Genomic DNA, 14,871 nt, shown 5'->3' on the forward strand with positions numbered 1-14,871 from the left:
GTTTTTTTGGTTCACCATAAATAAAATCCATAAAAATATGAAGAATTATGCTTTTTGTTGGCATCATGGCAGAGCCTGGAAGTAAAAGTAAGAGTAATGTCTTTGGAGGAAATGCAAAGAGCTAACACCAAATTGAACATTGGTGCAGAATACACTCATTTAAGGAAGCTAAAGGAGGCTACAAAACCATGGACCGATGGTGACCTGGCTTTGTTGTTACTGGATTTGAAAGTATTAATATTGTTTGTCCAACAGCGTTGAACTTTTTACTTCGTGGTTTATTTTAGTATCAGCTGGTTCATGTTAGCGTTAGCTCATTGTTATTGCTAGCTACAGCACTCAGCTTAACTCAGCCTTTATTTATAAAGCATCTGACGGGCATGAAGCATGCTACCAAAGTGCTGTACAACGATAAATTAAAACAGATAAAACCCAGCAGAGACAATCAAAACCAACAAAGTAAAAATTACAGAGTGAGATCATTTAAAACATCAGCAACATCTAACCCACAGAGTTAAAATCATGATCATAAAAGTAGGTCAGAGCCTAACAGATAAGGGAAGTGCATTTTGGTCCAGCTAGCGAGAACGCCCTATCCCTATGGTCCCTGTGCAGTAGGCTGTGCCAGGGTTATTCATGACTGTTGTAATTCTGCTTTCAACCAGTAGGAGCAAAGGTAGAAAACGTAAATGTTCAATTTATTAAAATTTTATTAAAAGCTAGCAGGGCGAACTCAACCGAAGTCTACTATGTCTGATTTTGCTGGAGGAAACAGTGGGTGTGATTTAAAATAAATAATATGGTTATAAGTTAAGGTTGGATGTGATTTTTACTCTGCACTGAATTGTAACGAATGTTCTCCAGATGGAAAGCAGCACCATGCACAGCAGCTACCTAATGAGAACTGTGGTAGTGTTTGTATGCGATCTGGGTCAGAGGGGGAAGAGCTGGGAGAGGAGACAGACATGCTGAGTCACCGGTCAGCTGGTGTCGGCCTGTTTCAGCCTGCCAGCAGATGCAATGACAGGCTCAGGATGGCCAGACGAAATGACAAGATGGATTATGATGACACACAGAGGGCAAAGGTCAAAAACGGAGGAGCAGACAGCTCAGTTGCAGCTCCTTTTACAAACACTTCACAGCAATGTTTCTGTTGTCCGAACACAAGTGATTACTTTTGCCTGAGGGTTTATATGTTGGCGTGTAGTTTACATGTTTAGAAACACAATCAGAAAAAGAAAGTTTTTAAGTGCAACATAAACGCAGAAAAAGTTGGTTTAAAAGTGAGCCACAGCCTTCCAACAGCTGAGGGATTTTTAAAGCTGACTTTCTAGTCGAATTAAAGTGAACTCACCAACGACCTGTATGATCTCAGCCAGCAGCACTCCATCCGCGACGTCCGTTTGGAGGTCCTTGATGAGGCGCTTGTGTCCTGACTTGGCGAGGTAGTGGTTGGCCCAGTCTGTGTAGATCTGCAGTCATACAAACACAAACTCAGTTCTGAGCCAATAAAACAAAATCCAGCTCAAAAAATAGCTCAGGGAGGTCATCCGAGGGGTCCGAACTCCATCAACACTTAAAAAGTACAAAAGGCATAAATGGCTGCAGCAAATTTACGACGACAAAAATAACAGCATGCTTGAATGGGAGAAGAGTAGCCCTCCTTCTTTTGTTGCCGCTCCGATCTGGCATATATCCGCGTGGTATTCAAATTGGGGCCATTGTGCTCAGCCTGGGCATTCATCTCAGAGCACACGGCGGCTGTTTTCAATGGGTCCTGCTGACATCACTCTCTGGAGACAGAAAAGACCCCTCACTGCCTGGGGGAGGAGGGGACGGGGGGTGCAGAGCAAGCATCTGAATAATTTGAATAGCTTCTTTCATAATTAGTTACCTAACTCCTCTCCTTTTAGCTCCTCACTCTCACCCAAAGACAAGAGTGTCTATTTCTGAGGAGATCAAAAGTAACAGCTGAGATGAAGCTGCACATTCTTCTCCTAATGGAGGAGTTATAATTTATGAAACTTACACCTGAGGAATCTAACTTTATTTGAAGGGTTGCACAAGCTTGTCTGTGAATGTCAGAAGCTGTTTGAAGAGTGTGACTTCAGAATAACTAACATCTTAGCAGAGATCACGATGGTGGACTCATGTTACTTCCTGGGCACCACCATCACCCAGGACCTCAAATGAGAGCCCACCATCACCACCATCAGAAAAAAGGCCCAGCAGAGGATGTGCTTCCTGAGGCAGTTGAAGAAATTCAACCTATCACCACAGTCGATGAGGCAGTTCTACACCGCTATCATCGAGTCCATCCTCACCTCCTCCCTCACCGTGTGGTACGCTGGAGCTACCACCAGGGACAAGAAGAGGCTGCAGCGTGTCGTGCGCTCTGCAGAGAAGGTCATTGGCTGCAAACACCCCTCCATTCAAGATCTGTACACCTCCAGGACATTGAGGCGTGCAGGTCGGATAATAGCTGACTCGTCTCACCCTGGACACAGTCTCTTCGACTCGCTCCCATCTGGCAGAAGGCTCAGATCCATTCGGACCAGAACCTCTCGCCACAAAAACAGTTTCTTCCCCTCTGCAGTTGGACTTTTGAATGAAAATCCTAGGGCAGCCCACTCAAGTTGATTGGTCCCAGTCAGGTGACTCGATGCTGTGCTTGAACCATTCAACAAACACTCAGATAAATACCTACACGGAGTAGATAGCTGCTTCTCAAATTCTTGCCACTTTTTACATTAATAGTTTTATCATGAGTGTTTTATTAGTTCTTATATTTGCTTATCTCTTAATTAATTTTTTTTCTATCTTACCTTCTGCACCAAAATACCGCAGCAATTTCCTAATGTTGTGACTTGGCACACATATGGCAATAAAAACTTCTGATTCTGATTCTGATTCTGAGATGTGAAACACGTGCAACTGCTCGTCTAATTCTCTGCTGGCTTTTGTTATTTTCCACCGCCAACTCACAGATTCCATTTAACGGACTGAGTCTCAAGTAAACAAGTCTTCTAGTGTCAGTAACGGGAAATAGGATTAGAAAACGTAATAATCATCTTAAGAAAGCTAATTGTCTGGCTAGAGGCACGGACCAAAGACACAATTTCATTATTTTCAAATTATTCAACAATTTTGGATCAAAATGCATGAAAAAGTGTGATTTAAACAGCAAGAAAATGTGAGAAATGAAGTGGGGTAACACTGCTATGTCACATTTAAAAGCTTTTTTCATTCCTCTCAACAACAAACTAACATAGAATAGCAATAAAAATTCTGTGGCAAAAAACATTTACTAAAGTGGTTGTCTTGCATTTGTCCAAAAACCTCAGCAAATGACACGTTTCAGACTATTGGACCATCTGGTTGTTGGTCTCACACAGCTCTGATTTATACAAACATCACTGTTTGGTGAAAGCGATCAATAATTGGGAATAATCCAGATCTATCATTGCTACGAGACAATGCATAAACTGAGTTTCTCATTGATCGCTGATCATTCATGCTTAATATTGGCTGGTTTCAATCACCAGACGACTTTTTGCTGTCATTAAAAATAAGAAACTATTAAAAAAACATTCTAGTGAACAATTCAAAATAAAAATATAAACCTTTACCCTGTCTCACACACACACACACACACACACACACACACACACACACACACACACACACACACACACACACACACACCTACATATACTGTATTTTCTGCACTGTAAGCCACTACTTTTTCCCACACTTTGAACCATGCGGTTTATAATGAGGTGCGGCTTTAGTCAACCAGAATGGATGGATGCTGGAAAGTCTAATGAAGGAATGGTTAAAGGAGAGCTACGGAAAGCGCCCAGGAGGATTATTTTCACAGTAAAACGGCGCTGCCCATTTTCCCAGCTTCACCCCGGGATGATGACAGCAACACTGACATCGCCACAGAAAAGGTATGTGACGAAGCTCTTCTGAGGCTGTTCAACTCCGACACTGAAGATGACTTCAGTGGTTTCAGTGCGCAGGAGGACGATGAAAAAACTAATCAGTAACTTTTCTGTTTTGTTTGATACTGGTCAGTTCAGTTACGTTCAGTTAAACTACGTTTTAAATTCAGTAGATATCTGCGGCTTTTAGCCCCGTGCGGCTTATATTGAGGAGCGCTCTATAGTCTGGAAATTACGGTAGTTACTTCCTGTCAGAATGTCATCTTTTCATTCAGAATAGTTATGAAATCTGAATAAAATGGTAAAATTAAGGTTTAAAATAGAATTAAACAAGCCTTCACATAAAGGGATATATGAAATAAAAAAAATTTTGAACAGAACTTCACTTTTAACTCGCTTCACATCTCAGACATGGCCTCTGTTTCTCCAAACTGAGGCTGCAAAAGGAGCCAAAAGTTAAGCTATAATTATTCATAACCTGTCAACAGAAATCCTTCAGAACAAACTGGGCATGGACAGCTTTGTCAGATCATTTTGTGTGGAATAATCAAAGTTGTTGAATTGAATTTAAAAGAAAACAAGGTGTGACTGAAAGTCTTTTAGATGGATCATCAGCAACAAACTTAGCTAAAGACAAAATAAAAATTTTCTAAATACCTCAATAATTTACATGCCATGTTTCCCAATATTCTGTAGAAATAGTTTTTTTTCTTGGTTTTATGGCTTTGAAATGTAAGAGCTTCCGTGTTTGCGCCATCAGGAAATAACCACCCACACACACACACACACACACACACACACACACACACACACACACACACACACACGTTGGTTCAGGTGTGTAACATAGCAATGACCCTTGATTCTATGTGTTTGCACTGTAAACAGACCTGGAGCAATTCTGTCACGCTACACGACGCATGAATCATGGCTCCCACGATGGTTTACAACAGGTGTGTGCACTTCAAAGTCACACACACAAATGCAGTACAGTTATTTTCCTCCATGAGCACTGCTGCAAGTTTTATGAGAGAGCAAGACCACACAATAAATACAGAGCTTCAGAGTGACCTTTAAAATCATACAGGCAGCATTCCAAAACACAAACTCACGGCGGAGAGAAAAAAAGAGCAGCCCTGAGTGAAACAATGAGCTAAAAGAAAAGTCTTTGACTGACTGGATTAGACTCCATCCTTTTAATTTGCTCTCTCAGCTGGTCACAGAGAAAAGAACGTGCCGTCTTCAGGAGCTTTCTGCAAGTGTGTTGGGTTTCTTTGAAGGAGAAAATTGAGGGTTTGAGGTACATTTAAAAACAAGGTGAAACGAGTTGCTGTCAGTCATAAAGCTGGAAACTACAAGGGAGGGTCAAGTGACCTGTAGGTTAGCAGGGGCATGGGCGTGATGGTTTTATAGACTTGTGGCACATAATTGCATGTGCTCTTCCAAGATGAGAGAATCAATAGAAATGTTTTAGCTAAAATGTGTTTATTTGAGAAAACTAACTAAGGCTATCTAGATAAATAGATCAAGTTCCATCTCAGGTCTATGAAATGAAAACATTCTGACAAAAATTAGTCCTTTAACTTTGTCCAAACAGACTAAGTTTTCTAAATTATGATTTATCATTTTGATGACACCCGGTTAAAGTGAGACTAGGCAGTTTTGATTTGCTTTTAGCACCCCCTAGTGTCCGTGTGAAGAACCAAAAGCAATATATACCTCTTTGCTGTGCGTTCATCTTTTTAACACCTTGATCGAACTGTTGAAAGGTCTCCCCAGACTTTGTTAGTGTTAACAGGAGTGGTTCATCATTAAATTAAACAAATCAGCTATGTTCATGACCTAAAATAGGCAGGAAATGAACTGGAACCAGTCTGCAGCACCAGGTATGTCAGCTCCATTTGTTTCCAAGTCCCAACAGAGCGACCCGCCGATCTGAAGTTGTAAGTTGAATATTCTGTCCACAGAGGGCGATGGGGGTTGGGTGGCCTTTTATTAACCCTGTAAAGGCTCATTTTAGCACATACTGGCTCAAGAAAATGTTTTTAAAATATGAAAAAGTTGCAAAGTATGCCTTTAAACCTTCCTGTAGACCAACCACATACAACAGCACTGACTTTTCTGCCTATTTATATTTTTGTAACAAATGAGTTTTAAGGTTTGACCATTTTTAAAAATAACCCGTCTTATTTTTATATGGATTAATACAATGAAGCCCAGTGTTGGAAAATAGCAGCATAACATCCATGTTGAATTTAACACACACTGTTTCATTCCTGTAAACACGCTTCAGATCTGTCTTTGCACCATTAGCTGTCTCTTTTTATTTACATAAGAACAAAGCTTCAGCTAATAGGTTTTACTCTAAAATTGCTGCAAAACAAATTAAGAAACAACTCTTGGACTCTTTTTCCATCATCCAAAAGAGACACGTGTCTCAATAAAGAGCTTATTTTTGTGTTGACTCCAGGAAAATGAAAGAGTTTTTGGTAAATATTAAAAGATTCCCTACAGAGCTCCACAATGAGTCTTCTATTGTAACACACACAGATGCCAGTGTTTAAAAAGTACATTTTAACTTATCAAAACACTGTCAACAGCTTTTTGTGCTTTTTCATTCATGAAAGCTTCAGACGAGCTCACATAATAATGTCAAATTTAAGTCATCAGTTCTTCAAAGCCTGACAACAAGCAGCGATGAGTCATCCTCTCAGACAGCTGGATCAACTTTTCACACAAACACACAAATCCGCTGCACATCCTGCATCCCTGCTGCCACGGCAAACTGAGTCACCGGGCTGGCGTGCGGCGCCTACAAAAGGCCATCCCTGCAGCACTCACTTCGCCTGGTCAGATGGAGGGTGACGACAACCAGGGAGTCACCCTGTCGGAGCGCCCTTGAGCTGAGGGAGATTTTCTGCTGACTAAAGTTTGATGGAAGTTGTCCACTTTGACCAAGTATTTCCATTCAGAAGATGGAGGTGGTATCCTATTGGCCTGCATGTGTTTTCCATAAACTGTAAACTTTATTTGCAAAAGAGTTTCTAAAATGTCTCAAAACGTTTGTGTGAGTTCTCAACTTCCTTGCATGATTTACAGGTTCTCGTTCTTGGGATGACAGAGTCCAGTTTGCAAGACAAATGTTCTTTTTGAGTAGTTTCACACTCTTCACACACCAGAGGTGTGACCAAGTCACTGCTTTGCACGTCACAAGTAAATCGCAAGTCTTTCCAGTTAAGTCTCAAGTCAAGTCCAAGCCAAAGACAACCAAGTCCAAATCGAGCACAAAGTCAATCATGTGGAAGTCCAAGTCCTTAACTTTGAATTTTCAAGTCATAATCAAGTCATCTGTCAAACTTCAATTTAACGACAATGATAATAAATAAATTCCAGAAATAAAACTTCTTAAAGCTTCATTTATTTGCTCAAACAAGCAGGAAGTGCAACTGAATCTGATTATAAACAAAGTGCTGCCGCATTTAGCAGTACAAGATCAAACCCAGAACGAAGAATCATTTATGAAATGTGTCCATGCCGTGCCACTTCTGTGCTAAAATATCAAATATGTTCAAGTCATCATCAAGTCAACAAATGCAAGTCAATTCAAGTCGCAAGTCATTGGCGTTCAAGTCAGAGTCAAGTTGTAAATCTTTATAGATTTTATCAAGTCAAGTCAGAAGTCATTAAAATAATGACTCGAGTCTAACTCGAGTCCAAGTCATGTGACTCGAGTCCACACATGGACGTAATTTTGGGGGGGGACAGGGGGGACATGTCCCCCCCACTTTTTCCAAAGTCAAGCTTTGACCCCTGCACTTTTTACCATCCAAAAACAATATTACGCTATATTAAATTGACACTAGTTGAGCCCTAGGACCAAGCAGAAAACAACTGTTTGTGTTGAAGCCTGTTTCCCAGCATACTGTAAAGATCCCCCCCCCCCCCCCCCCCCGTGTCCCCCCCACTTCTAAAGTGAAAATTACGTCCATGAGTCCACACCTCTGTCACACATGCCAGGAAGCATCTCAAACACCCCTCAGCTGCCTCTCTACTCAGTTTCTGCGTGCCAAATGTTTGAAAATGAAGAAGGATGGAAACAATGTTCAATTTAAACATCTTTAAAATACTTTGTGAACAAAATGCGTCAAATTTTCACAGCTGTTGCATTTAATTTGCTTTTCATAAACTCCTTGTTTCCTGGCCATGGATAAAATGTGTGTAAGTGTTGTACGTAGTAATTCAGTGTGACTCCAACTGAAGTTTAGCCTTTCGGTTTTTGTATTTCTATTTTGATTCACCAACTATTTGCAGCCAGGGAGATGCAAATGCCAAACACATCATGGATTAAGACAAAGGTTCAGGTACGTCTGAACTTCCTGCAGCTATATTTTTGTGTTTCAACCTTAAATTGGAGCTTTTAGGTAAGTTTTTTCCACTGTTTCTGTTGATGTCTGCACTCACATAAAAAAAATTGGACCACAACGCTTACGTATTCTCATTCACTACAAGCAGGACCTAAAGTGAATTCATCAAGGGAACAGCTGTATCTTATCAGAAAAGTGATGATGTTTCACTAATTTCACACAGCTCTAAAAATCTAATCATTACACATGTTTTTATGAAATGCGGCATCATCTGAAACCTGAACTCTGTTTTGCTGCCTGAGAACCTGATCACTACGGCTACATGATACCTTTCACTGGGGTGCAGGTGATGAGAGAGCACGTGGAGACACGAAGCAAGAACATATCACATCTGCACCAGCAGCCATGAAAAGGGAAAGTGAAACACTGAATATGCTGCACGACACCTTAAGTGGCTGTGATGCTGTGATGCATTTTTTATTCAGCCTGGGGTTTCAGAGCAGTTTCTTTAGCCGGTTTGAGGATCATTTAGTCTGCCCTTTGATGCAAAAGCACAGAAACCACAAAGAAGCAGCTAAATGTTTCACATTAAACCACAAGAGCGCAAGTCTGTCTATCAAAAGTCTGCATCAATGGTGCTACAGCTGTTATGTTGATAATATAAGGACCATTAGCCTTATAGCTGTCAGGATTCAGTAAGCAACAAAAGAAAACGAATACAAGAGCTAAAAGTGTAAAGAGAGTGCAGCAGGACTAAAGGTGCATCATTCAGGAGCCAGGATTACAGCTTTTATTATAACTCAAGTAATGGCACCAAAGAGTAGGCTCTGGTAAAGGTGCTTTCTTCCACATTTTAAAAGGAAATCTTCATTTTTGAACATCAAACAAAGAACCAGCTGATAAGGGCCTCCTCTGATGACCATGTTTAAGGTTCTAAAAGCTAGAACTAAATCCAGCAGCAGTGCATTAGTGCTCGATTCTGTCAGAAGCTTCTATAATAAATCCCAACAGCTAGTGGATCTCCTTCTACTACTGACATGTCTGTTTCAAGCTGGCCTTTTCGTTTACATCTTTCCTTTTCATACGTCCCATCTGTTCACAACAATGGTGAATGCCATGCCCCTGTTCGAAATGCTTTCCTTAGAGTTGTTTGATGAGTGAATCATTCAGAACACACTCAGCTTGACAGACAGCCCACAAATCATAAAACAAGAGTTAACCTCCTTGCTCTAGTCTGATTTCTTACCCTTCTGTAGTTGTCACAGGAGAAGTGGCTGTAGCTCCTTGCTGGCACCTTGAGGGCACTGTACCCAGCCATGAGGGGTCGCGATAAGTCAAAGCAACCAACTAGATAGCCATAAGCTTCCATATGACCAGAAGATGAGAGCAGTTTGTTCACAGAGGATGGGGGACTCGCTGCAGACCGACTCGCCCCCGTCACGTCTCTGCGTCTTTACGAGTTGCTGCCTGCAGGAACATGACATGCTTTCCTTCTCTTTCCATGCACTCCTGTCTTATCACTCATCCCTCTCCTTGTCAGACTGCTCAGTGCATCCTCAGACATCCTGACACTATTTTAACCTCCTCTCCACCCCCTACCCCCACCCATCATGTCTCTCTCTCATTGACTCTGTGTGAGTCAAACACCCTGACTCAGTCAACACGTTCCTCCTCCTCCTCCTGCTGCAGACAGATACATTAAAATGACACTGATTTAGCTTTAACTTGTAATTTTATATGAAGAGGGTTTAAAAGCTAAAGGTGAAGTGTCAGAAAGGCAAACAAGTGTTTCAAAAACCACATTTAAAGATTGTCCTAATAATTTTATTATTTTATTATTAAAACAAAATATTACCAAACAAATTGGGACATTCCACTAATGCACTCGGTGCATTCATGTGTCCCAATGTTGCATGAACACACACTAAACAATGCAGAAAGTCTTCCCAGATGACCTGAAGCTGTGAAAGTTGCAAGCGTGCCCCACCTCCACATAAGGGGCAGATCAAGTCTATTTGAAAGTGAACTTGGTTCCATAATTGGACCTATTATATTAGAACATTTTTAATCACATGCCAAACTGAAATTATTCCAAAGTTTCTTTTCTTTTCAAATGAGTGTCCAAACAACAAAGCTGAGATTGATGATGCAGTGTTTTATTTTTTGTGAACAATCACAAATAACTCTAATTAATGACCAAAAATAGTAATTTATTCAGATCTATTAAAATCATAACCAAGCAAAATGTGATGTTTGGAGTTTTACCTCAAACAAATTCAGTCCTAGTGAAAAAAATAAAACTGCTTCAAGTTGAGATTTCTCCATTTGGGCGATGTTCAAATAATTTAAAATCTGCTAATTCATGCAGTGCTGTCCTCAGTTCATGAAGACGAATGGCATAAATGAGATGTTTGTTTAGAATTAGTAAAGCAGATGAAGGTGCATCTAGCATTGATCTAGTGTTGCTGCACCTGGTGCTGCACGCTACAGCTGGCTCACACACACACACGGAAGATCTGAGCAGTCAGGTGGTGGTTTGAAAAGAGCTTCCATCGTGTCATCAGATGATTAAACCGTAATGCTACATGATGACAAAACAACATTCCTTCTCCATGTGCAGCATGAATGGACCCCCCCCCCCCCCACACACACACACACACACAACAAAAAAAGAATGGCAAGACTTCTGAACAGGAAGCAGGCGATGGTTTTATCCACCACATTTTTTATATTCTCTGGTGATGAGAGACGACCACTTTAACAAGCTGTTTAGGAAGATCAGAAAACATATTTAATGGACGACCCCTCAGCTTCTCAGTTCTAATAGTAAGGACTGAGCAGCTCTTCCTGCTGCTGAGGGTGACATGTGGCGGCACACCCCCTCCGACCCAGGCCAGGCCGTCGGACAGATGGATGGTGGGAGAATGATGGATGGGCTAATTGAGTCAATAACACTAAATCTAAAAAGAGACTACAGTGTGTGTGTGTGTGTGTGTGTGTGTGTGTGTGTGTGTGTGTCACACGTAATGGTTGATTCTTTCCTACTTTAATATGGACTTAATACTTAATACTTAAATAAACCAAAAATTTTCATTGCAGCTTTACAAAATAAAAGCTTATTTTTTCCTGGATAAACTGCTAAATCAAAATTAGGTTTTTCTTAAATGTCCCAGTGATGTGGATTTCTGTTAGGCATGGGCAAAATTTCCCCAAAATAATAAGTGGTAGATCTGCAGGAACATTTAATTAATGATATATTTTTAGATGAATATTTTATTGACTCTATAAAAGGTGGATTATTGAAATTCTCACTGAAATTCGATTAATTTCATTATTCTAACAGTATAAGTCTACATTGGCACCTCATTTTCAATAACCCCAAAAACTCGTCATGTGGTTATGTTTGATTTTGTAAGTATCAGGTACTATGACAACAACAATTATACTCAAATATATGTTATGTAAAAACTCCAATTGTGTCAATCAATATTAAGAAGTGTTATTTAGTTGAAACTTTTCTGAAAATTCCACTTTTTGTAATGTATGTTTAATTTCAAGAGTTATATGTGTGTATGTGAAGCATTACCTGCATGCAGTGATATACTGTATGCACAATCCTGTAGTAATCTGTACCCTTTAACAAAAACATTGCATGTAGTGAATTTGTGTTTGTCTATTATTTATATTATCTTAAACAACTTCCATCCATTTTCATCCACTTATCTGGAGTCGGGTCATGGGGGCAGCAGCCTAAGCAGACTTCCCTCTCCCCAGCCACTTGGGCCAGCTCCTCTTGTTGTGGAGAAGCAGCAGATCTACTCTGAGATGCTCCCGGATGACCAAGCTTCTCACCCTATCTCTAAGGGAGAGCCCAGCCACCCAGTGGCTAAAACATTTTTCAGGCGCTTGCATCTAAAATCTCGTTCTTTTGGTCACTGCCCAAAGCTTGTGACCTTAGATGAGGATAGGAACGTAGATCAACCAGTAAATCAATAGCTTTTCCTTCCGGCTCAGCTCTCCCTTCACCACGACAGATCGGAACAACCCCTGCATCACTGCAGATGCAGCACCAATTCACCTATTGATCTCGTGCTACACCCTCCACTTGAGGCAGGACCTCATCCCTGACCTGGAAAAGGCATTCTACCCTTTTCTGACTCAAGACCATGGTCTCGGATTTAGAGGAGCTGATTTTCATCCCAGCTGCTTCACACTCGGCTGTGAACCGCTCCAGCAAGCGCTGGAGATCACATTCTGATGAAGCCAACAGAACCACATCATCTGCAAAAAAGCATAGACTTGATCCTCAGGCCACCAAAATGGATCACTTGAACATTTTGGATGCACCTAGAAATCCTGTCTATAAAAGTTATGAACATAACTGGTGACAAAAGGGCAGCCTTGGCGGAGTCCAACCCTCACCGGAAACAAAGCTGACTTACTTCCTAAACAACGTACTTCATTTAATTATGCAATATTATCACTGTGGTAGAGTTTGAGTGACAATAGGGTTTAACTCAGATCCGTTCTTTTCCTAAAAAACTTTTTCCATTCTTCCAATTCAATTGAAGCCAATTCTTTAGACACAATGTTACGACCCCGACAGGAGATGTTAAAATGCGAAGGTAACATAAGAACTTGGAACCGTGCAATTAAAAAGCGTTCATTTGTCATAAAATGTTTAAAAACATGTGAGCAAACAGATGGTAAGCATTATTAAAATAATGCCAAACAATAAAGGTTCTCAAAAATGTTAACAGTTAAAGGACAACTTATAAACAATTAAAACACCTGGTTGAAACTTTTACCAAACTAGAAGGTGCTTTAAAACCCACAAAGTTGATAAAAGTCTAAAAACCATTACAGAATTAAGCTTTAAAACCAAAACAGAGATCACAAAAATCACTTAGATCCTCTAAAACAAACAAAACAGGTTTAAAACAGACTGCAAGGCCTGGAGGACAGCAGAACTCCTGCACTGCTGCCTCTCAGGCCCTGTCCACACGTAGCCGGGGATCTGCCAAAACATAGATATTTTTCTACGTTTTGGCCTGTCATCCACACGAAAACGGAGTTTTTTCACATGAAAACGGATCTTTTTAAAAACTCCGGCCAAAGTGAAGATCTGGGTTTTCTCCGTTTTGGGTGTCTGCGTGTGGACGGACAAAACCGGAGTTTTAAGGTCTGCAACGTCACTTTCCGCGACAGAAAAATTCTGACATCACGTGTGCGACCTGTGTTTACACTAGCCGACAGCATGGATGCCCTCAGAGCTGCGCTCGCTTTATCAATTGTCCAAGCGCTTTTTGCTTGTTTGTTTTTGCAAGCGGAATTACTGCTCCTTGTGGAAGACCACAGACGAAGGACGAGGTTAAGAACGCGGGAAGTACTGCCACCTACAGGTCTGGCATGTCCTTAACAACGTATTTATCCAGGTACGTGTGGACAGAGTTTTTTTTTTAAACGAGGTGGTGTGTATGCAAGTTTTTGGAGGGGCGGATATTCGTTTAAAAAAAACCCGGCTACGTGTGGACTAGGCCTTAGACTGCTGATGGCACAGCCTTTTTATCTCAGGTGTGGGTCATTTCATGGATTCAGCTCAGCTGTGCTCATCAGCAGCCTGGAGAAGAGGAGGAGGAGGGGTGTCTGGGCTGATCACGGGCTGGCTGATCCTGGCTCCCAGGACTGAAGAAGCCAGGCTGGTGGCCATAACACAAGACAAAGGCACAGGTCTAAAGGTAACATCTGGGCATAACGAGTAAAAGAGCATTCAGAGGATCTGACAAACTGACCTGAAAACCCGGAACTAGTGAAATCTAGCATTTAGTGACACATCAAATGCAAGAATGAAACGTGTTTCACTAAAGAAGCCCAACAGGCAAACAGCAAAAAATAACACCTGCAGTGCCTTCATATTATTATGTAAAAGTATAAATGTATATTTATGTATTATGGTTGCAGAAGCAATGTGAGGTAAAGTTCAGAAATGGCATGAAATGATTAAGACACACTTCCATCAGAAGACGGCTGGGGCACTATATGTTGTTTTGCTGAAAACACACAATGGATGGTTTCTGGTCTACGGCCGTAACCCTCCACACCAAACCCCGATCCCAGTGTACTCACAGCCTTCTAAAGTGGCTTTTGCCCACAGAGAGCTGAAACGGGCCAGCTCTAAATAAGCCCTCATGTCTCTGCTTGTACTCTATTTGGCACATCAAAGACATGCGGCTTTGTGAGGCCAGACGAGGCACATGGCAGACCGAACAACTTGGCCAAAACTTGGCTGTTGAAGCATGGGAATCGGAGTTATAAGCCAGCGTGTGCGTGCATCTGTACATGTGATATGTGAGCTGAAGTGCAATATCAACTTGCCGGTGAGAAAATTTGAACCCTCAGCTTAAAGCAACTTTGTCTGGTGGCAATGTTGCCCCAGATTTGATTTCACTCATTAGCTAGTTCACCTACAATTTGATTACATAAACTCCTCCAGGCTTGTCTCTGTGTCCTTTTGTGGACCATCCATTAACTTCCATTCATCTTTGGGATTCCACTATGCC

The 14,871-nt window shown here is 41.2% G+C and overlaps 1 protein-coding gene across 3 annotated transcripts in view; it reads right to left on the reverse strand.

The window, feature by feature from the left end:
* Positions 1 to 14,871, reverse strand: part of nav2a (neuron navigator 2a) — a 122,135-nt gene that overhangs the window by 86,186 nt on the left and 21,078 nt on the right. For all 3 annotated transcript variants that reach the window (XM_015953712.3, XM_015953713.3, XM_015953711.3), the window contains exon 2: positions 1,355 to 1,472. In XM_015953712.3, coding sequence (XP_015809198.3) covers positions 1,355 to 1,472 — 118 coding nt within the window. The remainder of the gene's footprint in view (positions 1 to 1,354; positions 1,473 to 14,871) is intronic.

The sequence above is a fragment of the Nothobranchius furzeri genome, chromosome 9 (genome assembly GCF_043380555.1).
Source record: "Nothobranchius furzeri strain GRZ-AD chromosome 9, NfurGRZ-RIMD1, whole genome shotgun sequence".
Lineage (NCBI taxonomy): Eukaryota > Metazoa > Chordata > Actinopteri > Cyprinodontiformes > Nothobranchiidae > Nothobranchius > Nothobranchius furzeri.